A 26328-nucleotide genomic window follows, 5' to 3' on the forward strand; every position below is an offset into this window, starting at 1 on the left:
AGCCAGGTATTTCGTGAATGCTATCATTATTCAAAACCTGTGTTTCAGAGTTGTTTTCAAAGTCTGTGGCACTTTCTTTTGTTTTTTAAATATTCTCAGTGGTTGTGAATCAGTTTGTTTTTTTATCCTTTGAGAATCAGTTTGTTTTTTTAGGACAAGCCAAGAACCACTTGAAGTCAAGTATGGTAAAAGAGGGGTGTGTCAAACTGGTAAAACCATTTTTGGTCAAAAATAGGGAGTGATTGAAGTAACAATGATTTTCTTGAGTAGTGCTACAGAAAGTTCCAAAAATATTTTGAGAAATGGCAATACCATTGAGAAATGGGAAGTACTAATTTTGGTTGAATACAGTTAATTATTTTGCTTGCTTTTAAAGTGCACTGTCATTACTTTAAAGTCATACCACATATACATAGTGCAATATGATTGGCTAACGTACCCGTTAGACGAGGTATGTCCTCTTAAGTTGAGGAGGTTTCTACTCTAAGAAAATCATAATCTAAAAGAATTAGCTTAGAGCAAATAAACTGAATCTGTAATGCAATTTTGTTTCACTGCATTTGATGTTAAAAAACAGATTAGATAGATGTCTGATTGTCCCTGTAATAACCAAACTTCACTCCTCACCTATCCTTTTATTATAGGAAAAATGTTTCTCTAATGCATGCTTACTGTAGAAAATTTGGGAAATTTAGAAAACCATAAAGAGATAAACAGTGCTCCTACTCCTACCGTGAAGAAAAAAATCCTTGTTACTATTTTGCAGTAATATAGTTTCTTCTAGATTTTCCCATGCATGTATTTACAAAGTTGAGATCACATTATATAATAAATTCTCTATCCTGTTTTTTAATTTAACATTTCTGCCAGTGTTGGGTCCCCATTAAAAGTGCTTAAGAAGCGTAGATTTGTGTGTGTGTGTGTGTGTGTGTGTATGTGTGTGTATGTGTGTATGCGTGGTCACATACTGTCAGTGGATAGTGTTTGTATTTACTACCAGTTAATCTGTTTTTCAGAGCCTGGTGAAACCTGGCCCCCTCCCCTCCAGTGTGTGCCCTTTACAGAGGGAGGTCACTCTGCACTGGAGGAGGTGCTGGTTCTAGTCTATGCTGGGTGTGTCACAGGGATGGGAACTGCTCTAGTCCTTTTATTTTTTCTTCAACTTTCAACTCCGTAGAATCCATAGCACTTTGTGGCCCCAGGACATTGTCTGAACAATCCACGAGTTGAAAACGTTTTGAAGCTGCCAGTCATTTCCCTCTCTGCTAACATTTTTAGCAAAGAAGTCAGTTATTTGATCCTAGGGCCTCTTTGTTCTACTTTAGACCAAATGAGGCACCAACTTCTTCCTATGATTTCTTGAAAGGATATAAGGAGAAGACAGGAACAAAAGAAAGAAAAAGCCAAATGAAGGGAAATGTCTGTCATGTTATCTAGAACATCGCTTCTCAAACTTTTCTATCACAAGAAAAAGACAAATTGTGGAGGTTTCACTGCCCATGCCTCTGTCTGTTGGCTGCAAAACCCACCTCCCATCTCTTCTTCTCAAGAAAGCATGAAAGAACAAGGACATTCATCACCATTAGATGCCTCAGGGGGTTGTCATTAATCCAAAACATTTTTTACTTGGCAGTCAGGGGAAGAATTAAATAGCTGAGCTTTACAGGTGTTGTCATTTCAGTAAACCTTGGTTAGGCGATGCCAAATCATTACTGAGATGCAGTCATCTTCAGTCACAAGACCACTGAGAATTGGTACAAAATCTGTTATCATAAATCATCCTACCCTGTAGAGCTTTTGGAGAAATCCCCCCTTTTTTTTCTTTTCATCCAAATGTAAATCTACAAGATGGTTGATGTGGTACAGTTTCCTACTTTTCAAACTGCTGACTGGATTTAAGTTATAGAAACAAAGGGTTTTCAGCATCTATTTTTTAGCTATCCTTCTACATGAAACAAACTCTGGGACATCTGGAGAATTTTTTTTTTAACTAAATTCAGTTTTACTGAGATATATTCATATACCATACAGTCATCTAAAGTGTACAATCAGTTGTTCACAGTACTATCATATAGTTGTGCATTCATCACCCCAATCTATTTTTTGAGCATTCTCCTTGTACCAGAAAAAGTGAAAATGAGAATAAAAAATAAAAGTAAAGAAGAATACCCGAAACACCCCCCCACCCTATTTTTCATTTAGTTTTTTGTCCCCATTTTTCTACACATCCATCCATACACTGGATAAAGGGAGTGTGATCCATAAGGCTTTCACAGTCACACTGTCACCTCCTGTAAGCTACATGGGTTTACAGTTGTCTTCAAGAGTCAAGGCTACTGGGTTGGAGTTTGATAGTTTCAGGTATTTACTTCTAGCTATTCCAATACATTAAAACCTAAAAAGGGATATCTATATAGTGCATAAGAATGTCCACCAGAGTGACCTCTTGACTCCTTTTGAAATCTCTCAGCCAGTGAAACTTTATTTCATTTCATTCTGGAGAATTTTTGTGGATGCTTTACAAACAATCTTATCAACCTAACACTGTCAGAATTTGGGGCCTTGAGTGTAGGTGTAACAGCGTCAACAGTCATATCATTTTATATGTCTTTTGAGGCTTAAGTGAGATGATTCAAGTGGGCATTTTGTGCAGTGCCCAGCATTCAGGAAATTCTTGCTGCATTTGGTTACTACTGTTTTGTTATGATTATTTGTATTGCAACCAGATCACTTTTTACACAGTGGGCTTTTAGAAAGGATTCACATCTTAAAAAAAAAAAAAAAAAAAGTTTAACAACCACCAGGCCAACTATTCTCAATTTACAGACCAGAAAGAAGAAACCCAAAGATTTACAGAGAACCATGACTTATGGTTTTGTTTTGTGGGTTCCCTCTCTCCCCCATTCCTTAATTGCCTGTTTGCCAAATAGCACCATAGACATATAGAGATCAGATGGGAAAGTCAGCTGCTAAGCTCACTGTACCATCTCGGAAATGGGCCACGTTATTTGTCTAGCATCTCCCATTGCTTTGTTCGTTCTTGCTCTTCACGACTGTAAGAATTGGAATTTCCATCTGTTTCTTTAGAAATTATTTACCTTGGGCAAATGGTAAGATTGGTTCCTAGGCTTTTTTAGATGCCTGCATTTAGCTCCCTGGAGATAGGACTGCATAAAAGCATTAACAGAAGATTGAAGAAAACCAAGGAACCTTATGTTTTTTTACCAATACTTCTCTGAAGCATTTGCTTTCAGACCCTCTTTGTTAGCAAGGATATGTGTTGGTGGTGTGAGAGAGGTGCCAAAATGAGAGTGGCTTAAACAAGATAGAATGTTATTGCTCTTGGTTGGAAGTCCCAAATTGGGGTGGTAGCTCTGCTCCACAACACGGAGGCCCAGGCTCCTTGCTGCTCCACCATTCAGAGTATCACTACAGTCCTCCTGGCCTGGAATGACTCCCTGTGACACCGCATTGCAGCCGCAGGAAGGGGAAGAGCAAGCACAGGCCACAAATCACACACACAACTTCCACTCAGATCTCATTGGAAAGAACGTGGTCTGTGACCACACCTGACTTCCTAGGAAGCTAGGAAATTCTGAATGGCAATTCGCCAGCTAAAAATGGATGATTTTGCTATAGAAGAAGGTGAAAACACAGATTGAAGGATGATATACAGTTCCAGCCACACTCTCATATCTTGAATTTTCTGCTGTCCGCCTTTGCACACTTGGCTTTTATAATAATACCTAAAAGAAGAGATGCATAGGGGAGTGAGAGGCCGAGCTATGGAAACATCCTAATGCACAGAGTCCTTAGAAGGGGGAAAACTTGTGAACACTGACTCTTCTCTAGGGTCTCCAGTTCCTAGTTTAGTTTTGTTTTGATTTCTGAGTGGCCTTTAGTTCCTTTATGCCCCCTAATCCCACCCAAATTTGACACAGTGTGAAGACACTTAAATTTATACTCATCTAAAAACTCAGGCACGTTAGGGATGGGTCATTTCTAAAATGTTACTGAAATTATGCCCAAGTATGTTTCATATTTTAAGTTGTAATAAAGGAAAACCAAAAAAGATTGTATGATTTATAGAACATTATTCATCTGGCTATTATCTCTTGGGAATGGAGAGATCAAGATGGGCCAACCATATACAAATCATCAGCATTACCCGGCGATGAAAATATTTCAAATGATGCACACACAGGTAAAAACGTCTTTTGATTTGAAATAAAACACTATTCAAGGGATAAATTTGATAGCTCAATTTAATAAGAATCGTTAATATCAATAAATCTTTTACTATCTGATTTTATCTCTCCTGGGGTTATAACACAGTGAATTGGCTTGATATTCAGCAATAAAATTTTGAGGCAGATATGAGGATTTCTAAGAATAATGTTACTTAAAAGTATCTGAAATTTTTGGTATTTACTAAGTACCAAGTAAACTGAGACTTTTGTTTAAATACAGTCTGCTTTCTGAAACTCGGATTTTTAAGAAAATATTTTAGACCTTCTTATCTAGTTTACTATCAGTTAATTCTCTTTTTTTTCTAAATGTTTCTGTATTATGATCTGAAAATATGATTTCTCAAACTTTGGCCTTTTGGTATTTGTTAGCTGTATCTTTGTATCTTGAGATGTCATTGGTTCTAAAAATTTTCACATGTACTTGAAAAGTATGTTCTCTGTCTCATCATTATTACCTCTGTTATATTAGCTAGTTATTCCCTTTTTTTCCCAGAGATATTATGAATTGAATAAACAGTCTGAGGTAGTTTGTGGGAAGGTATTCTGTGGCTTGGGAGGTGGGGCCGTCCTGCCTAGAATCTGTTTCGATACTCGGATTCTGAGATGAACTGTAATAGTCCAAGGCTCTTGACTTATTAAATAGTATTGGCCTTTTTATTAGCAGGCAGAGTTCTGCTGGAATACATTTGAATTAGGGTGGCCCTTGTTCTTTGCCTGTAGGGAGACTGCTTCCTGATTTTCCAGACAGATCCACAGCTGTACGGGAGCCAGGCTTATGCATCATCTGGTTGGAGTGGGATTCTGTCACTAATGTTATATACTCTTTAGAAATTTTTATATTTGGAAAGAGAATTTTGTTTAATATTAGCAATGATAACCATCTCATTTCAGTGTAAGAGTGTCCAGGGAATGATGTGTCAGTTGGAGTCTGAGACTATTTTAAGTGAAAAATACTGTGGTGTTGCTAGTTAGGAAAACATGTCACAGAGCCAGAAAATAAAAGAATTTTTGCCTCTCTAGAAACATAGCATTCGCTTCCAGGTATGACTAGAACATATGAGATGAAATGAAAGTGTGGTATTTATTTATGATAAGTTTTTAAAATCCCCCTACCATGTTGTATTTGGAGAACTTTATTTTTTTTAAGTGGGTGCTATTTATGTAAAACAGCTTTGGTCCACAGCATAGACAGAAGTTAGCACACTGCATACATGACATAAACAGTTTCCAGCTTACAATTAGGATTGTTCCAAAACTTCATTTGTAAAGCATTTGTTTAAAACTCAGAATGTGCTTTTCCTTACAAACAGGGTTATAAATGATGCTTGGGGTGCCAAGCGAACCCACCAAAGCCTATTTAATCCGTAATGTAACGGAATTCATACTATTAGGTATTATGCCTCTTGGAAGGAAGAAACTTCATAACAAAGAAGGAAGAGAAAGGGAAGAGAATGTCTCTACTTCCAGGGTTCCCTTTTCCCTCATTTCTTCATTTTCCTCGTCCTCATCCTTTTGGGAGATGGGTGGAGGGATTCCTGCCTCTCAGTATTCTGCCCCCACTAAAGATCCCCCTCCACACACCCTCACACACCCTACAACTCTCTGTACAGCTGATCTCAGAAAAGAAGGGATCTAATCTTTTGACCTTACACATGCTTTTGTGCAGCTCACTGTGGTCTTATATAACCCTCTAATTTTTAATTGTGGTGTTTCTAAGCCATATGATTCTCTCATCAGTGGATTTCTGGTCAGTGTTAGGGTGGAGAATAATTCAGAGAGGAGAAGGAATGTTTTGGGACTGGGCCACATATAAAAAAATTATTGTTCCTCTAAGCCAGTGTTTCTCCAAGGGAATGGGAGGTGATTTTGCCCCCCAGGAGACATTTGGCCATGCCTGGAGACATTTTTGATTCTCTCAACTGTACATCTAGTGGGTAGAGGCCAAGGATGCTGCATAACATATCCTGTAACATATTGGACATTCTCCCACAACGAGGAATTACCCAGCTTAAAGTGTCATTGGCACTGAGGTTGAGAAACCATGCTTTAAGGCATGATCCAAAGCATGGGCTCTTTACAGATGTTTCATGGGGCGTTGGGGGTAGGGGGAATAGCTAGGTCAAATAGTTTGGGAAATGTAGGATTTAAGAGTTTTCCAGGTGTATTGGGATGGCTGTCAGTGGTAGCTTTGGTTTCCTCCCCGAAATACCTTCAACCCCACACCCTGACCATGGCCATTTGAGAGTAATATACCCTCTAATTCAAAGTAATAAGTATTTCTTAAGCGCCAGCAGTTTTGTAGGCACTGGGGATACAGCAGGAGATAAGACAAAAATTCTTGTTCTCACTGAGTTTATATTCTAGTGAGGAGAGAAAAACAATTAACTACATAAATATGGAAGTGAGTGTGTGTGTGTGTGTTTGTGTCTATTTAGAGAGATAGGTGGGAAAGGAGTGTCAGAAGGTGCTTGATTCTGTGAAGGAAAAGGAAATAAAGTAGGGATCACAAGGATTAAAAGGGAGGAATTGGAATTTTAAATGGGGAGGTCAGGAAAAGCCTCACCCCAAAGATGGCAATTCAGTGGCATCCAAAGGAGGTGAGAGAGCAAGCCCTGGAGTTAGCCCAGAGGAAGGGACTCCAGGCCAAGTGAAAAGCAGAACTGCCAAGGCCCAAGTGTGGAAGCCTGCTGGTCTGTTGGCCACACCTCTGCCCCTTAGGGCACCCCTGAACCCCTAAATTCTGTAGGCCCTTTAGGAAGTCAAGGGAGATGGGGATAGCACTAGAATTTCCTAAACATGTCTGATGCAGAAGTGCCAGAGAGTATAATGTTGGGATCACATTCTATGAAGTGAAAGAAATTCTCCTTTAATACAACTCTTTCCATTGTACATATGGACTTTGGGAACTGAAAACTTCAGGTCACTTCCATCCAGGGGCTGGAATACATTTGGCGGAGAGGGAAATGAGAGGTCAGGAGCAGGGATTTAAGCAAGGAGGTGTTTGTTGTGTTCTCTGCAGGCTTGCAGGCTGCCTTTGTGGGGCTCCTGGGTCTGGTGACTGCAGTGGACACGAGGCATTTGACACACATTTTGTCAGCTGAAAGCAGAACTTCTCAGCTGCATCTCAGGGGTGCACCACAAGTTTCTAGCTTACAGCTTCATTACACCCCAGGAGATCAGTTCTGGCCCCTGGGGTGGTCCTGTGCATGTTATCCCCTGGGCGGGCTGCTTTGTGTTGTTCCCACTTTTGTGGCACTGAACTTTACAGATAAGAATTTGAGGCCTTACTCTACAGAGTAACAATCCCGCCTTTGTCAGAGAATGATTTATTTCCGCATAGTTGTCTTCATTACAGAGATAAGAGATTTAAAATGCCTGGCCATTTCCCCCCCATTTTTTTTTTTAAATCCTTTTAGGGCACAGCGCTTTGCACCTCGCAGCCAAGAACAGCCACCATGAGTGTGTCAAGAAGCTCCTGCAGGTAAAGTTGACAACCTAGAATTATGAATGTGTCATTTGAAAATTTAAAAGGCACCTTATCTCTGAAGCAACAAATACACCCTCCCCGACACATGCACACACACTCCTTTAAATACTATCCTAGAACCTCATGTTTCCTATGAACCTTATTATCGAAATGATAGCCAAGGAGAAGATTGTTTTCATAGCAACTTTCCTGGCAGGGAAGAGGACCCTAAAGAAACTTTGGTGTGTCTTCCTGGGATCGAGCTTTTTACTCCCTTTTATTCTGCTCTTGTTTTTCTTTTCTGAAAGACCATACCCTCTAAACAATTGTTTTGTTTTGTTTTTTTAAATCTTCTTCCATGCTGCTGGGGAACTTTGACAAGCTGCTGCTTTATCTTACTGCTGTTCTCCCTCTAACTTGTTAGTAGAATGCAGCCCTTGTTGAGAAGCAAAATTTACACTATCATTTCCTCGTAATTTGATGAGCTTTTAGTTCTTGGTTTTTATTTAAGTTCTTGTTTTTTATTCTTCTTTATACCTTTAAGCCAGTGCCTTAGTTTGGTAACCTTGCAAGAAGGTTTATCATGGTCGCTTAAGATGACGACTTCTGTAAGTCTTTAAAGAGGACTATTTAATGAAATCTCTATACCAGTCTGTACAGTAACATCCAGCCGTTGCCAGTCAAAATGCAAGCTGTCTGTTCTCAGGCACAGCATCGAGCAATCACATATGTGTTCAGAGTGCTATCAGTTCTGCTAGCTGTTGTCGCAGCCTGCACAATTACTGTTTGGGACCACGCATCTTGCTTCAATTTGGCTTTGCAATTCTAATGCAGAAATGTGGTCACATTCTTCTACTTGTCTCTCTCTGTTGATCACACAGCTTCTTGTCTTGCATTACATGATACAAGCTACTGCCAATGCCTGAAATGCTAAACCTTAACAGGTCTTTGAAGCTATATTCAAGAAAAATAGATGAACTTCTGATGTTGCATTATGTGGCTTCCTCCTAAAAACAATTAAAATAGAACTTTTCTTATCTGCCTCCTCTGGGACCAGGTACCCTAGATAAATGAAGACTTTAACTTGCCCAAGCACCCTGCCTTCCAGCAACCCTCTGTTCTACCTCAATTTTTTTTTTTAATCTTTTTTTTTTTTTTTTTTTTTTTAAATTTCTTTGTGTTTTTAATCTCTGGTCCTATCCTGGCTTGGCTACCCAGACTTTGCATCTGGCTCTGATTTTAAGGAAGAATTAGCCTGACAAGCTGGAAATCCTCATGGGCAAGGAACAGATATTCTAGCCTCTAATGTAATTTTATATCTGGTTATGCAAATAGATTGGTTTTTCCTCTGGAATCTTTGAAGCCCTTAAACAGTTCCTTGTGCTATTCTAAAATTCAAGCCAGAACATGGTAAGCTGTAACTTGATCTCCATTCTTCTTACCCCTGAAGGGCAGATATTTCCCTCTAAGTTTGCCTGTTCTTAACATCCTTCAATTTCCAAATGGTCTTGTTAGTTGTCCAAACCTCAGCCTTCGATGTCCTAACAGGTTGCTTCCTTGGGTCTTGTTTCTGTGTCAATTCTTTTCCTCTTGTGCTGGCAGCCCAGGGCCTCTGCAGTGTGAATCACGAGTATTTCCTGCTGCCTCTCCCCGCTCTGCATTTACCGATCTCCCTAGGCTCTCTGGCCTTTGTTCTTACTTCTTATTACCTGTCTGCTGGGTAGATTGTGGGGTACATACTTCCCCTCTCCATAGCTCTTATTTAAAGTTCTACCTCTGCAAGGCAATGAGCACCAACAGAGCCTTACAAGATTCTTTAAATTCAAATCAACCCCCACTTTCCCCTGATAGCCCACTTGTCCTCCCACCCTTTGTTCTATCAGGTATTCCTGTGCTCTGGGCACTGGGTATGTATGTACAATAAAACTGCCCCTATCTTGGGGGCACTTGCAGTCTGGCAAACAAGTACACAAATAGACATTACAAATTGGACAGCGCTAAGAAAGAGACTAACAAGGTCCTGTGAGAGAGGAGTGAGTGGGGGGATATTCCAGGAAGGCCTCACTGAGAAGGCGACATGTAAGCTGAGACCCTGTTAAGGGTTGAATTGTGTCCCCCACAAAGACATGTTCGAGTCCTAACCCCCAGTCCTGTGAATGTGACTTTATTTGGAAATAGGGTCTTTGAAGGTGTTATTAGTTAAGAGGAATCCAAAATGGATTACAGGTGTCCTTAAAAGAAGGAGCGAGAAGACACAGACAGGGGAGAATGCCATGTGACAACTGAGGCAGAGACTGAAGCCCAAGGATTGCTGGCAACCCACTGAAGCTAGAAGGGGGCACGGAAGGATTCTCTCCTACAGATTTCAGGCTTCTGGCCTCCAGAAATGAGACAATAAATTTCTGTTGTTTTAAGCCATCTGGTTTGTGGTACTATAGACCTGAAGGATGCAAAGAGACAAAGGGAAAACATTCCAAGCAAATGGAATAGCAAGTGCAAAGGGCCTGAGGTATGAAATGCACTGGTCAAGGGAGAAAAGGAAGCCAGGGAATGGGCCTGGTACAAAGCAGATGAGGAGAAGAAGGGCAGGGGATGCAGGGACTGAGTTAGTGAGGGCCTTGTGGTCATGAGAGGCAGACTACTTAATTCTAAGTCCAAAGGGGAATAACTTGAAGCAGGGAGTGACAGTCACAGTTTGAAAAGCTCACACTAGTAGAGAGAGTTGATTAAAGGGGGAGAAAGTAGAACTGGGGAGAGTCACCAGGAGGCTATTGCAGCAGTTGAGTGAGAAGGTGATGGCTTGGACTAGGCTGGTGGTAATGGAGAAAGAGAAGAAGGTGGTAGATTAGATGTGGAAGGAGGAGAAAAAGAAATCAAGGATGACTTGGTGGTTCCTGGCTTGTTGATTGATGATGATGCTGTTGACAGAGGTGGGGAAGAAAGGGAGCATTAGGTTTGGTGTAAGAGAGGGAAACCAGAAGTTTTGGCCGTGCTATGTTTGAGCTGTGTGAGACATCAGAGGGGATGTGAAGGTGGCAGGAGGTTATCAAACCTGGTGCTCGCAGACAACGTCTCTCTTGTACTGGGCTCTCGCCCAGTCTGTCTGGGTTTGAATCCCAGCTCTGCTACTTCCTGTGACTTGGGCAAGTTGCTTAACTTCTTTATGCCTCAGTTTCCTTATCTGAAAGTGAGGTGTTCCAGTTTGCTAATGCTGCCATTATGTAAAATACCAGAAATGGATTGGCTTTTATAAAGGAGGTTTATTTGGTTACAAAGTTACAGTCTAAAAGCCATAAAAGTGTCCAAGCTATGGTGTCAGCAGTATACATTCATTGAAGGAAGGCCAATAGTGCCTGGAAGACCTCTGTTAGCTGGGAAGGCACATGGCTGGCCTCTGCTCTGGAGTTCTGGTTTCAAGATGGCTTTCTCCCAGGACGTTCCTCTCTAGGCTGCAGCTCCTCTTCAAAATGTCACTCTCAGCTGCTCTGAGGTCCTTCTGTCTGTGTGTTCCTTTATATAACTCCAGTGATCCAATTAACACCCACCCTGAATGGGTGGGGTAACACCTCCATGGAAATTATCCAATCAGACATTTCATTCACAGTTGATTGAGTCACATCTCCATGGAAACACTGAATCAAAGGATTCCAATCTAATCAACACTAATACATCTGCCCCCATAAGATTGCATCAAAGAACATGGCTTTTTGGGGGACATAATACATCCAAACTAGCACATTAGGTAAGAATAGAACCTAACCAGGGATTTTCGGAGCCTTCGAAGAATTCTTTGAACATTGCCTGCTATGTAGTAACTAATACTTATATAATAGTTACTATCTTAAGATACACATTTGGGAGTCATTAGGTTCTAGATGGTATTTTATTTCAATCTTTGGGTTAATTGGGATCACCCTGGAGAAATGAGATGGGGTCCCAAGACTGAGCACCATGGAAACGGGAGGTTTTACATTTGGCTGTGGGGGGAGGAATGACCACAGCAGCTAAGATGGGCTAGGACTTGGGGAGACGAAGGAAGGGGATGCTGGAGGAAAGGGGGAATATTCATTGTCACTGGAAACGTACAGGTTGTTGGTGACCTTTACCAGGACCCTCTCCATGGATCCTTGAGGGCATATGCCCGACTACGGTGGGTTGAGGCGGGGATGGGAGGTAAGGAAGCATAGGCAGTGCATAGGGCGTTTCCTAAGTGAAAGCAGACAATTAGGGCAGGAAGTGTGTGTGTGCGCGTGCGTGTGTGTGTGTGTGTGTGTGTGTGTGTGTGTGTGTGTGTGTGTGGTGGGGGAGATTGTTGGATCAAGGTAAGGGTTCCTAGAGCTTGTTTGTTGCAGTGGAGATGATCTGGTGGAGATGGAGAGAATGAAGATATGAGGGGGAGGAATATGCAGGGGAAGCAGCAAAGGTCAAGTTTACGTTGTGACCTGATTACTTGGAGATGAGACACAAGACTTCTTTAGGCACCCAGAGTGCAGCAGTGGGGTTTACTTCTTCTAATATCCTCGCTAGTAAGTAGTATCGTCCCCTGCAGGAAAAGAATGAACTGAATAGAATTTGTGCAGAATATTGTTATTTTATTATATGTATTTACTTATTTTGGTCTTTCAGTCTAAATGCCCAGCTGAGAGTATTGACAGCTCTGGGAAAACAGCTTTACATTATGCAGGTAACTTCCTCTCCCTTATTTGTCTTCTTCTGTCATGAGAAACACTAACTTCATTTTCCTCATATAACTTTACCCGACTATTCCTGGTGCCATTCTCTGTCATCATTCCTAGACATTCCCACTGTGCTCAGTTTGCAAAATGCCTAGTTCTTTACCAAGGAATGCACCCAGAATTCATCACCTGTCTAGCAGGCAGCCAGTGAAAATTATCAGAGTTACATTGTAACTCATTTAAGGTTCCTGTTTAAACTAAGAACTAATCACAAGCATTTATGGATTTTAGGTCATGTGTGTTACAGATTTTTGATATGGAGATATTTGAACTTTGATCACTTATTTATTCACATTTCGCTTTACTATCATGACAAAATGTTGGCACTGCAGTCTGGGATGATTGGATCTACAAATGTCTTGTATTGCTAGTTGTGAAAAAGGACATCCTACTAAAAACCAAAGCAGATATTTGCTTAAAGGTGGTAATGCAGTCATTGCATTAGGCTAAGAGAACTCTGAGATTAAGCAGTAATTTAAAAACACCTTTTCCTTAACCTTCCTGACACCTTTTCTCTCCAGTGCAACTAGAATGAATGTATGCATTCTGGATAGAACAGGAAATTTTCCCTCCTAGAAGTGTTTGATGCCCCAGGTTGTGGGAGTAGTTTTGTGACCAGCTGTGGTGTTTATGCTTTTCTTCTCCCAGCAGCACAAGGCTGCCTCCAAGCTGTGCAGGTTCTCTGCGAGCACAAAAGTCCCATAAACCTCAAGGACTTGGTAAGTACTGGGTGGAAATGGACACGGGTTTGCAAAGCATTGGCACTGTGGGATAGTTGAGAATCACTAAGACTTGAGAGACTTAAATATTTGGCAAAATTCTGTTGCTTTTCAATCTAGATGCTCTTCTGCAAACTGGATTTATATAACATTCCCTATTGGTCCCTAAACTGTTAATAAAACACTTTGGAATTTTGCACTCCATCTATATGTATATTTATTTCTAAGGATGTGTATACCATCACCCTAAATATTAAACTTTAATAAAGCTTCATTTATTGGTTTTGAAAGATGATTAAATCTAAATAGAAATTTTTGTATTTTTTTTCTGCAACCTAGGAACTCATCCTGGTTAGGGTCACCCAACTTGAAAGACTACTTCTCTGGCTTATTTTAACCTCACTGGTTTTATTCAGAATAAGTTTACATACCTATCACACTTGGTCACAGGACTAAAATTCATGCAGGAATTGACATGTACATATTTACCTGATGGGGATATTATAAAGTGAATGTACAGAATCTAAAAATAAATTGAAGCTCTGGGAACCTCAGTACTTTATAATTAGAATAAACTACAACTTCACATAGGTATTTTCTTAGAAATTTGCTTGAAATTCTACTTAAGAGGAAACTTAGGCAGCAATCTTTTCCCTTTGCTTATTGAATGCATCTACCTTAAAAACTGCTGTCAATCCCGTTTGTGGGGTGTAGGCCAGGAGAAAGCCGCATAACAGCTCCTCTTTATGGTTTGTATCATTTCTATTATTTTAAGAAAGTTTTCCCCCCTAAGATTATGAAAACAGTTACCTATATATTCTTCAAGTATTTTTTTTTTCACTTGTTTTAGGTTGTAACATTTAGATTCTTAATCTACCTAATATAGTTTGTATATGAGTTGGGGATCTAATTTCCTTTTTTTTCCAAAAGGATTGCCAGTTTTCATATTCTAACATTAAATCATTATGTCCATCATCCTCTTTATCTAGTCACGTAATAGACAAGTAGACTCTTAATGTATGCCAAGTTTTGAAACCTAATAAGACTACAAAAGGGTTTGCTCCGGACGGAACTAGTAGAATGGTCGGGATACATGTAGTTCACTGGGAGGAAGCCTCTGTGAGGGTTCTGGAGCCTGCTGATGGCATATGGGGACAAGCCCTTCATTTCTCCAGATCATTCCCTCAATACCCACCTATACCTGCCTTGAGTCTTTTTGAGCCTTTACACACTTTGTGTTCTATCCTCTCTCCTATTGCCACCCAGAGTGAGTGACAGCCAAGAGAACAAGCAGGGGATCCTAGAGAAAAGGTAACAGTCAGTGAGACCCCATGAGAAAAGCTGTGCTAAGATGTAAAGGTGGCCCCACAGGACACAGAATATCATAGTTGATCAAACGTTAAGACCAGCCATACAATGCAGGAATAAATATGGTATCAGCAGTGGCCTTTGCAATTCTGCCTTTTGGTGTCTGGGTTAAAATCTTCATCTCCATTTGCCCCCTAGGATGGGAATACGCCACTGCTTCTTGCCATTCAGAATGGTCACAGTGAGGTCTGCCGCTTTCTGCTGGATCATGGGGCAGATGTCAATTCCAGGGACAAAAATGGAAGGTACACAGAACTGGACAGAAACCATGTATTTCAGTGATGTCCATATTCTAAGAGTTTTTTTTTTTCCTTCAAATTATCACTTTATAAAGAGGTTTTTAGCTTTCCTGTTTTTATTTTCTGTATTGTTGGTAATCAAGAATATATTTTGACTTAAAAATGTTTCCCAGACCTCTGTGAGCAACATTACTGACAGAGTCTGTGATGTGACATTAAATTCTAAAGTGAATAAGAATGGTTTATGTCATTTCCATTATTTCCTGTGACTTATCATTCAAAGTAAACAAAATAAAAGTAAATGTATTGGTTGCTTTTTTAAAAATAGTCTTAGTAATGTATAAGCACTTTCACATGAAATGTACCAGTCATATTGAATTCCATCATATTCATCTTATTACATCAAATAGTATAAAAGATGGTGTTTGTTGTTTGACTTACTATGGTTCAATGTTTTGATTTGATCTGAAGTTTTAAAAAGACAACCATCTAATTCTATCTTGACAGCATTCTATTTTAGAGTCCCCAGAAGATTGAATATAGTAATGGTTTAACTGCATGTAATCTTTTCTGTGTTTTCAAGACAAATTAAATGATTTTCCAGGAAAGAGTTTTCATATTTTGTTACTAATTTGGCTTATCTCCTTTCTTCTTTAGAACTGTTCTCATGCTGGCTTGTGAGATCGGCAGCTCTAACATCGTGGAAGCCTTAATTAGAAAGAGTGCAGACTTAAACCTTGTAGATTCTCTTGGACACAATGCCTTACATTATTCTAAACTCTCAGAAAATGCAGGAATTCAAAGCCTTCTATTATCAAAAATCTCTCAGGATGCTGGTATGTGAAAGAAAATAGCCAATGTTGTTTTAAATTTATCCACTTGATTTTCCCCAAAGGATAAAGGAATTTGAGCAATATAATATATTTTATTATTCTTTTAAAAGATCTTGAAAAATGAGTGTTAAATATTGTGTGTGTGTGTGTGTGTGTGTATCTCCCAGCCAAAGTGGATATGCATCTCATTATGGTTCTTATAGTTCTTTTTTTCACCCTTTCCTTTACAGATTTAATGACACCAACAAAACCAAAGCAGGTATTTATCTTTGGGAGACATATGTTTTGTTTTGTTTTGTTTTTGCCTTCTTTTTAGGCTGTGGGAATTTGAAAATGTTTGGATTAAACTACCTATGGTCCACTGGAAAAGTGATACATAATATATTGAAAATACTTAAGGACTGAAATTTCTTTGGAACGAATAGTTCATTATTATAAGGTGGCAAATGTTTTCTTGATGATTTAGCCTATTTTAAAAGCATTTAACTTTAAATGTACATTTATATATTATTATTTTTCCAAAATGTACTAATACTTCCTATTGGTGTGAAAATGTTTAATGTGGTTTCAACTCTGACTGAAAAACAATATTTTAAATATTTGTATTATCATGTGGGCTACAGACCTACAGCCATGAAAACGTTAGATACTTAATGAAAATAAGAGATTTAGCTTTTACTGTTATTTTAAATGTGGCTTTTCTACAATATCATCTAGTGTTGCCTAGAGTAGAAATTGAGAAGTTTACCTGTTATTTTGGAGTTTTTGCAAAAAGCATTTTGTCACTGTTTATTTTATTAATGAAGAACCATATGTTTGGCTACTCTACTTATTCATTTATACATCAAGGTTCTTGAAGAAATCATTAGCAACAATTACTCCATAGTGAATTTATTAAATGTTAATTGTATTACTTATTTATCAATGACCTTCAGAGATGATGATCTCTTCTCCTCCTCCTGCCCCAACTGCCCATTTTTATATTCTTTAAGAAAAGGAAATAAAGCGGAGGTGAGGGATATACCACTACTTTGCATTAAGAGGAAAGGATGGACTGTGAATGTATTCTAGGTTCTAAATTGTGGTAGATGATTCTTCATCCTCTACTTTCCCAGTTCTCCATCACCAACTTAATCTGGTTTTGTCTTGTGTTTTTATTTTCCTGCTATTAAAGCATGGGCTGCTGGAAGAAAACATGGCGCATGCATATTACTTATTTTTTATGTTGGTAGCAGATTTCAGATCTTGATAAAATTAGAAATGCATGAACTGTTGAGGTTTTTCTCATTTGTTTGATGAAGCTACTTGCTTAGACTTTACTAACCTGACTAACCCACCTTCATTCTTTGGACTGTGGTAACTTTCAGCATGATCAAGTCTCTAAAATAAGCTCAGAAAGAAGTGGAACTCCAAAAAAACGCAAAGCTCCACCACCTCCTATCAGTCCTACCCAGGTAACAACAAAACCAAAACAATAGCCAACATACAACAGCAAAGCAATAATTTTGTCATTTTGTGTTTAGGCCAAAAAGGAATGTTTTAGAACTGACCCTTAAATGTACATTTAAAACTTTCTTTATTGGTTTTCCATCACAAATTATGGCATGAAGGATTTTTATTATTAGTATGAAAATTATGTGCATTTTTATTTTATTTCGAAACTAAAGAATGAACAGTATCTTTAAAAAGCCTAAGGAGATTTCTCAAAAAGATAAGATAAGCTCATTATGTTTTTAGTGATTCACATTAACAGATCTAGTGAGTCACAGGGGAATGGGTAACTAGTGAGGCAGTTAAAAATGATTTTATTTGGTTTCTGAAAACATTTCTAAAATATATTTGCCGTATTATATTTAAGGTTGGCTAATATTAAAAGTCGTTTTCATTTCTGACATCACAGTGACTACTACTTAGAAATCTACAACTTAGCAAATAAAAGCAGGCTGGGGTTTGTTACTTAAAAAGATATAGGCCGTAAAGAGAATAATCCATATTCAAATAGAGAGAGGGGAATATCCGTCTGATAAGTAATTTTAAATACTTTTTAGCGTACTCATTAGTAATATGCTTAACCTGCAATAGAAGTTTTATAGATTTGAAAAGTTGATTCTAGTTAATACTGAAGCAAAGTTATTTAGTTATATTCTACCAACTTTCAAAAAGAGTTTGAAGTAGCTGGATTGCAATGAAAAAAAAAATGTTACATCTGAATTAATTGAAGCTTAAGATAATTAATTGAATATATTTAGGCTGGTTAAATAGGTTGATTCTTTGGTACTGGAGAACAAAAGACTTCGAAGAAGCATTCTTTATTGGTGGTTTCATTTTGTTTTTAGTTGAGTGATGTGTCTTCCCCAAGATCAATAACTTCAACACCACTTTCGGGAAAGGAATCCATATTTTTTACTGAACAACCCTTCAAGGTATTTCATTTCTGTGTTCAGTCTTGTTAATGAACTTTAACATGTGTGATAGACTTGCATTTTCAAGTTATACAATGCTGGACGAAACAGAATATGTTCCTGGGTCATTGGTTTACCAATTTTTCACCATGAAAGGACCCCATGATAAATTTTTCCTGGATTAGACCCCAGAAAAAAAGCATAGCGTGAACAAATTACATTTATTAACTAATAATTTTTTCATTTTTTGAAAAAGAGACAAAGATAACAACTTACCTGATAACCAGTCTTACCATATTGAATTGATATAATGCCAAGCAAAAGGATACTTTTTATTATTCTTCGACGTCCTACTGAGATGTATATTTTATTACTTAAATTTTCCTGACTATAAAAGTAATATTATTTATTGTAGAAATTTTAGAAAGTCCATTAGTTCTTTATTCCACCTTTGAGGATCCATTAGGGTTCTGCAGATTTGTGGTTTGAAAGTATTTTGAGGATGTGGTAGGATTTTTCAATTCAATACCTGTTTACCTAACAATCAGTAGGAAATTGTACTTAAAAGTAAAATTTGTGCTTGTTAAAATGAAATGTTGTAGATATATATTAACTTTTCCCCATCTAAGAGTTACTAAAGATGTGTTACTTCTAACATGGATGCAAGTGGATCTGAAAAAGAATCTATCAACCTATCATTTCCCTCACTTCAACTTGACTTTACTAATACACTCTTTAAGATGGAAACACAAAGCAAGGCAAGAAAATTATGCTGTTACAATTAATATCCTAATATCTTCTAATATGGTTATGGCTCAAAGGAAATAATGTATTCCAAAGAATAAAATTACAAATTATGATTTTCAAAAGTAGAGTATAAAAGAATTTCAGTTCTAAAACAAAAGAAGATAAAAGAAAAAGTGAAACCCATTTAGAATAGTTTAACTTAAAAAGACTGAAAATATCAAGTGTTAGTCAGGAACTAGAACTCTCATACCCTGCTGGTGGAAATGTAAAATGGTACAACAACCTTAGAAAACTATGCGGCAGTTTCTTTGAAATTTGAACATATGTGTGCCATATGATCCAGCCATTCCACTCATAGATGTTTATCCAAGAGAAATGAAAATATATGTCCCCACAAAGTCTTATACACAAATGTTTATGGCAGCTTTACTTTCAATACTGTGAAAGTGGAAATAATCCAAATGTCCATTAATTAAGCAAATGGACAAACAAAATGAGATGCATCCATATAATGGAATACAACTAAGCAATAAAAAGGAATGAACTGCTGTATAAGCAACATCATAGATGAAACTGAAAATTATGCTGAAAGAAAGAAGCCAGATACAAAAGAATTCATATCACATGATATTCCGTTTATAGAAATTCCAGAAAATGCAAAAAGGAGAGCAGTGGTTGCCCAGGCACGGGGTGGGTAAAGATTGGCTATGATGTGGCATGAGGAAACTTTTAGTGGAGTAGGAAATAGTCTGTATCTTGAATGTGGTGATGTTTGCATGAGTGTACACATCTGTCAAACCTCCTGGAATTGTAAACTTTAAAAGGGTGCAATTTATTGTACCTCAATGTGGTTGAAAAAAATGGAAATAAATGTATTTTTTAAAGTGAAAGTTCCTTGACAAAAATTTCCTTTGCTGAAACATTATGCCTCTTATCATTGTCTGGAGCTCATCTAGATGAAACATTATTTTCTAGCAAGTCCCTGTATTGCATTTTGAAATGAGAGTCTTGCTTTGAAGTTATAAGGTTTTTTCCAGTATATTAACAGACAGATACTCAGAAACAAAGGATTAGAGGAAATCTTTAGGGGATCAGTTGGCAATCCAAAACCATAAGAATTTTTATTTCCTTATAAAATTACCTTTATTTTCATCAATACGTCTTTACTAGCATTTCTCTTAAAAAGATTAATATGTTAGAAGAAGATAATGTATAAAATGATAAAGCTTAAAAGTCTACTTTTAACATTTTTTAACCAATGTGTATAAACCAGATGGATACAACTCCTATTTGACTTCCCTATGAAAGGAGTATTTGTCATGGATTTTAGGACATATACCAATAAAGTAGCTATTAGATCAAACTATTGTAATTTTAAAAAGATATTTGTATAGTACCCCTTAAATGAAATTTCTGAGAAATATATTGAGAATACACTCTCTAGAACCTCTCAAGTTTCAGAAATTATACTTTAGAAGATAATTGCCACTTTTGTTCACTTACGTTTGAAAATATCATATTCTTTCCTTAAGATTTTTTTAGCTGTTTTTCTGAAAGGATATCAACAACTGTTTGGTGTAAGCCCAAGGAGGAAACTCTGCTTGATTCTTTTGAAGAATAATGTTATGTGCAGGAATATTCTTTTAAGTTATGTTTGTGTTTCTGCAGGCTGAGATCAGTTCCATACGGGAAAACAAAGACAGGCTCAGTGATAGTACTGCCGGTAAGATGAAGGGCATCTGTTTTTGTTCCTTCGACCATTCTTTATTCCACATACATTTAAAGAGCACCAAGGCCAAGTGGGGTACTCTCTGCAGGGAGGACAGAAGAACCAGCTTGTCACCCCAGACCTGCTCATACTGTGGGGAAGGTGGGGGGGTGGGTCACTCTATGCTTCAGGGGTTCTTAACCTGGCATTTAAGGCCTCTCTTATGAGTTTGGCTGTGAGAAAAAAATATATCGGTAATTTTCATTTAGCCCTAACCTAAATTTTAGCATTTCCTTCAGTTATGAATATAAGCAACAAACCACAGTGGTAGTAGCAGATCAGTGACTTTTTTTTGTCACCAAGGTAATTCGTAGATAATTTGATGTCACCTTACTGATATTGCAAAGATCACAGTATCCCTATGAAAAATTATGGTAGTTAGTACACCAACTGCCAGCTCTTGTTATTTGGTGTGTGTGTATTTTACTTCATGCCTTGAAAATGTTATTTTGAAATGAGAGCCATAGGCTTTACCAGATGCCAACAGTGAAGAACCCCTGATTGTAATGTTAATACCTTCATTTTACTTGTGGTATGAGAGGTTTGGACTAGATGAGCGTTTTCTCCACAAAAACTATAAATCAGATCCATGGTAGTAATCTATGTATTATGTGGCTGCACTGTCAACCTGTCATTTCCGTCACTTCAACTAGACTTTATTGGTAAACTCCTTAAGATGGATAGCTACACAAGGCAAACAAGGATATTAGGCTGTCACAGTTAACATCCTAATATCTTCTAATATGGCTGTAATGCATTCCAAGGGATAATATCACATATTTTGATTTTTCAAAAGTAGACTATAAAAGACTTTCATTTCTAAAAATGAGATTAGAAGTGGCATCCATTAGAAAGGATAAATTTAAAAAATCACACGTATTTTAAAATTCCAAGTATGGGTAGAAAATGTGACATGGTACAACGTCTTTGAAAACAGTTTGGCAACGTTTCTACAAGTTATACAATTGCACTTATAGGTGTTTATCCAAGAGAAATGAAAACATATGTCCAAACAAAATCTTATGTACCAACTTCCATCAATAACTGAATGAATAAACAAAATGAGATAAGCAACAGCATGGATGATTCACAAAATCATTCCAAATGAATGAAACCAGATAGAAGTTCATACTGTATGAAATTGCATTTATAGGAATTCCAGAAAATGCAAAAAGGGGAGCAGTGGTTGCTTGGGAATGGAGTGGGTGGGGATTGGCTGTGATGAGGCATGAGGAAATTTTTAGGGGTGAAGGAAATAGTCTGTATCTTGATTGTAGCGGTTGCTTCCTGGGTGTATATACCTGTCAAACCGACTCAAATTATAAAGTTTAAATGAATGTAGTTTATTGAACATAAGTTAACACCCCTTCCAGCATCTCCAGTTCTTGAGGTTTTTAAATCTCTCCTCCTGTGCCTGCCATGGCGATTTGAGAATTTCAGTTGTTGCCTAGTATATTGGTCAGGATTCCGTAGGGAAACAGAAGCAATAGGTGATACATATGTATTACATATATAATGTAAATATTATGAGATTTTTTATAGGAATTGGCTCATTGGACTGTGGGGGTGGGCAAGTCCAAATTCTGCAGGGCAGGCCACAACCTTGGAACTCTGATGAAGGGTTTCATTGAATTCCACAGAAGAAGCTGCTTGCTAAAGAAGACATGGAAATTCTCCCCACTCTGTCCCTTTCAGTTCAGGCTGGCAGTGGTTCCACTCAGGAATCTTGCAAAAAAACTTGCTGGCTTTGCACATAGTTCACGGGGGTCCAAACCGTCAGATATAAGGACTTTTCACAGACCCTTCCTAGAAAACTGCATTTCCAAACCTGTCTTCCATGGAAATTGCTGACTGGTTCCATGTTCAGTTAAACCCTAACCTGGAACCCTATTGTCTGGGGATTTGCTTTCCAGAAACTGAGGTCCCTGATAGAGCTGCTTCTGGTCCTAGTCTCAGAGCACACTACCTAGATAGACTCAGAATTTTCCAATCAATTTCTGGTTTCTTTGTGCCCAGGGGTTCAGTTCTCAGCTTATCCCTTTCCTCTCTCATTTTACTTTAAGCTGCAAGGGAAAACCAGGCTGCACTTTCCACACTTAGCTTGGTAATCTCCTCGGCTAAATATCTGAGTTCACTGTTTTCAAGTTCTATTTTCCATCCAACATCAGAACACTTTGCCAAGTTCTCTGTCAAAACAAGGATAGCCTTTCCTTACCTTTCCTCCAGTTTCCAATAACATATTTATCATTTCCTCCTAAGGCCTCATTGGAAGTAACTTCAGCATCCGCATTTCTACCAACAGTCTCTTCAAAGTAATCTAAGCCTTTTCTGTCAAGCCCTGCGCCATTCTTCCAACCTCTACCCATTACCCAATTCCAAAGCCATTTCTCATTTTTTGGTATTTACAATAGCAGCACCCCACTTTCCTGATACCAGCATCTGGTTTAGTTTCATGTAGCTCAGAGTTTTGAGGCTAAAGGAAAGACCAAATCCAGGCATCATCAAGGTGATGCTTTCTTCCTGAAGACTGGCATTCTGGAGCTGGCTGCTGGTGGTCCTTGGTCCACGTAACAATGAGGCCTCTCCTGGCCTCTTCATTCTCTTCTGGCTTCCGTTGAATTTCAGCTTCTGGATGCTGCCTGTGGCTTTCTCTCTCTCTCTGTATCTGAATTTCATTCTCCTGTAAAGGACTCCAGTAAAATGATTAAGACCTGATTGAGGCAGGACACATCTTACCTGAAGTAACCTCATCAAAAGGTCCTACTTACAGGGGGTTCATGCCCACAGGAGTGACTAAGTTTAAGAACATGTTTTTTCTGGGGTACGTACAGCTCTGAGCCACTACCCTCAGTAAGAGCCATTACTTTCTCCAGGCTTCTAGAAACCACCCTAGCAGGAAATTTGCACCATCCTTTGGGGTCCTTTCTCAGGATGTTAAATTCCATACACCGAAGAGTAACCCAAGTTAATAACACTTATCATTGAGCCCCCTGGATCAAATACCTTCAGAATCCATCCCGGTAACATACACTTTCTAATCTTTCAGCCCTTTCCTCCCTCATCAGGCCCAGTTCATCCCTGGCTTGTTATGCTCTGATTAATCCTTGTTATTGGCTTGGCAGCCAGGAGAGAAGGTGGGGCAGATCCAAGGTGGCCCCTGTGTCATGCTGGGGAGAGGCCTCTGCAGTGTCTTCCTGAATAGATGAGGAGGGAGAGTGTGAACTCCTAATAGGGAATGGTAGGCCACCTCTGTGGGCTCTAGGATTCACAGAAATCTGGGAAGCCAAAATCTTTAGGGTCACCCATCCAGATAGCACCACTGTATGTATCAGGGGCCCAGATTTTCTCAACTGGGGCCCTGACCTTGTATAACAGCTCTCCTTTAGTTAAGCATTCAGTCATCTTTGCAGCTCAGGAAACTCTAATAAATCTATTAAATCCTATATTTGATCTACAGATTTTTTTTTGCTTTCTCAGAATTATAAGAAATAAGGGCCTTTTCAAAAGCTATCAGAATGGCCTTCTGGTCTTCATGCTTTGTTTTCTATTATATCTTAATTCTTCTCAGCTTTTCATAATCCTTCTGAAGGGAATCAGTGCAATTTAGTATCTATCTACCAGCCAGTTCCCTTGCCCTTGTATGCATTGCCCCCACCTGCTCATTTTTAAATACACAAATCATCCCACCAGCCAAGTCATTCCCCTCCACCGCAACATTTTCCCAAGATACCAGTGAAAGTTTTAGCTACTGGGCTGTCACTTAAAGCCAAGGACTATCCAGGCCCCACATACCATGTGGGATAGGGTCCTCCTTGCCAGGAAAAGTGATGCAGTCTGAAAACACCATCTTACCACCTGTTTTTCAGAACATTCCTGGTATTACTCCAATTGGGTCCTCTAGGATGCAGAGGCTGTGGTGGATTTAGGATTGTCACAGGTTTCTTTGGGGGTTGGTCAGAGACTGCTTTGGACTGCAGTGTGCATCATCTGACAGAGACTTGGCCAGCATAAAGGGAGCTCTGGAGCAGAGGTTGCCCAGTGGAGAAATTTGCGTTGGGTGGAAATGGCCAGGCCCTAGTACTTTGCCATACAGAGGATTACTTGGAAAGAGGGTGGTGGTTGCTCCAAAGCTGACATGAATCTGAAGTAGCTAACAGCTGAGCAACAAAGTTTTTTTTCCTGAAAGAGTGAGCTGAGCACCATCATGGCAGCCACAGTCTAACTTTTGACGTGAAATTTTATATAGACACATGCAAAGACAGAGTGCTAATGAAATCATACACAATTATGTTGACTTTAGTAAGGCAGTTTAATGCATCGTATCCTTTAAGAGTCCATCCTTAGAGTTTAATCTCTTCAGAATAGAATACTGTATGTTCAGAACTAAGTTAAAATACATATCACTGTTAGCCTATAGGCTAGCATTTGGAAAATCCCAGACTAGATAATATTAAGTCCCCTTTTTCTCTAGCACTCTGTTTCTTAGTCTGTTATGTTTTTCATATGTGTTTGGAGCCTTTAATTTACAGAATTTAGAAAACTAAACTTCCATTACCGGCAGTGGTCAGAGTTAATATAACTCAACAGTTGTTATGCTGGATACATTTTCAACAATCCATTGTATTTTAGAAGTACTTTCTACTGTTTAGAATTGCAATTATGTTCCCAATAACCTGGTTTCTTCCAAGCTCACCAAACTCCCTGCATGGGGACTCAGAACACTATGCCTTAGGCATCAGACTTCAGAAGAGAACCTTATCAGAAGCAAGATTTTCTAGGAAGAAATGTCATTTTGCATCCTTCCAAATTACAATTAAAGTTTTCATCTTTGAACTAAATGACTGTGAGAAAACAAAACACATACCAGTAAAGAAATTAGATCAGAGCGACTCAAAGTGTGTTCTGTAAAACTATTACCATTCTGTTACCATTCAGTAATGAATAAAGAATTTGCACCAGAAAGTCATCCAACTCTGTCACTAAGCACACGATTTTGTTCAGCTGACATTTTTCTTCATAGGAAGACATTCTAGTTGAAGAAAGCAGTACATTGAATTACATTCTGAAATAAGTTCCTTATCCTATTGCAGTGAGCACTTTGAGTAGCACTGCTTTAGATTATGTTTCAGCATGATAATCAGCTATATGTCAAAAAGTTGTAGTTTACCATCTAATTCTTGTGGGATTCAGAGAAGAGAAGACCATTTCAAGTTGGGGTGGTAAACAATTATCTTAAGGAGGAGGCAGAGATTGACGTGGATCTTGAAGGATACGTATGAATTACCTAGGCAGAGAGATGCTGTGAAAAAGGAGTGTAAGATTCAGCTTTGCATTAAGCATAAAGAGAGTATGATGGAAACCTGAATTTGAGGAAAATAGAAATCTACAGAAAAAGGCAATGAGTCATACAGCTTTTAAAAAGGTAGATTGGGGCCAGAGAGCCTAGAGGCCTTAAGCCTAATAGAGAAATTTGTAGATGATTTTTGGAAGGAGAACAATTCAAGCATTTAAAGCGATGAAGAGACCCAATCAAAGTGTGTTCTAGGAATATTAGTCTGCTTATTATTGTGCAGGCTGCATTTTACTGGGGATAGGAAAGAGGCAAGATTTTTAGGAAGCCATTTGCAGAGTTTCCAGGTAAGGTGATAAAATCTGAACTAGAATAATGGTGGTAGGGAGAAGAAATGAACAAGACGCCAGACATGTTTCAAAAAAAGGATTAATAAAATGGGACTTACTGGGCATGGGGAGGAATCATAATCAACGAAGGTTTTTCAATAGTCAATCAAATGAATGGAAA

At 38.5% G+C, this 26328-nt stretch overlaps 1 protein-coding gene across 5 annotated transcripts in view; it reads left to right on the forward strand.

The window, feature by feature from the left end:
- The window catches only part of RAI14 (retinoic acid induced 14), a 171880-nt gene that overhangs the window by 121582 nt on the left and 23970 nt on the right, over positions 1-26328 (forward strand). For 3 of the 5 annotated variants that reach the window (XM_037798792.1, XM_037798791.1, XM_037798789.1), the window contains 9 exons: positions 7667-7731; positions 12343-12400; positions 13101-13171; positions 14678-14784; positions 15436-15614; positions 15842-15870; positions 16979-17065; positions 17948-18034; positions 20429-20483. In XM_037798792.1, coding sequence (XP_037654720.1) covers positions 7667-7731; positions 12343-12400; positions 13101-13171; positions 14678-14784; positions 15436-15614; positions 15842-15870; positions 16979-17065; positions 17948-18034; positions 20429-20483 — 738 coding nt within the window. The remainder of the gene's footprint in view (positions 1-7666; positions 7732-12342; positions 12401-13100; positions 13172-14677; positions 14785-15435; positions 15615-15841; positions 15871-16978; positions 17066-17947; positions 18035-20428; positions 20484-26328) is intronic. The other 2 variants (XM_037798790.1, XM_037798793.1) reach the window with 2 other exon arrangements.

This window comes from Choloepus didactylus, chromosome 11, assembly GCF_015220235.1.
Source record: "Choloepus didactylus isolate mChoDid1 chromosome 11, mChoDid1.pri, whole genome shotgun sequence".
In the NCBI taxonomy this organism is placed as follows: domain Eukaryota; kingdom Metazoa; phylum Chordata; class Mammalia; order Pilosa; family Megalonychidae; genus Choloepus; species Choloepus didactylus.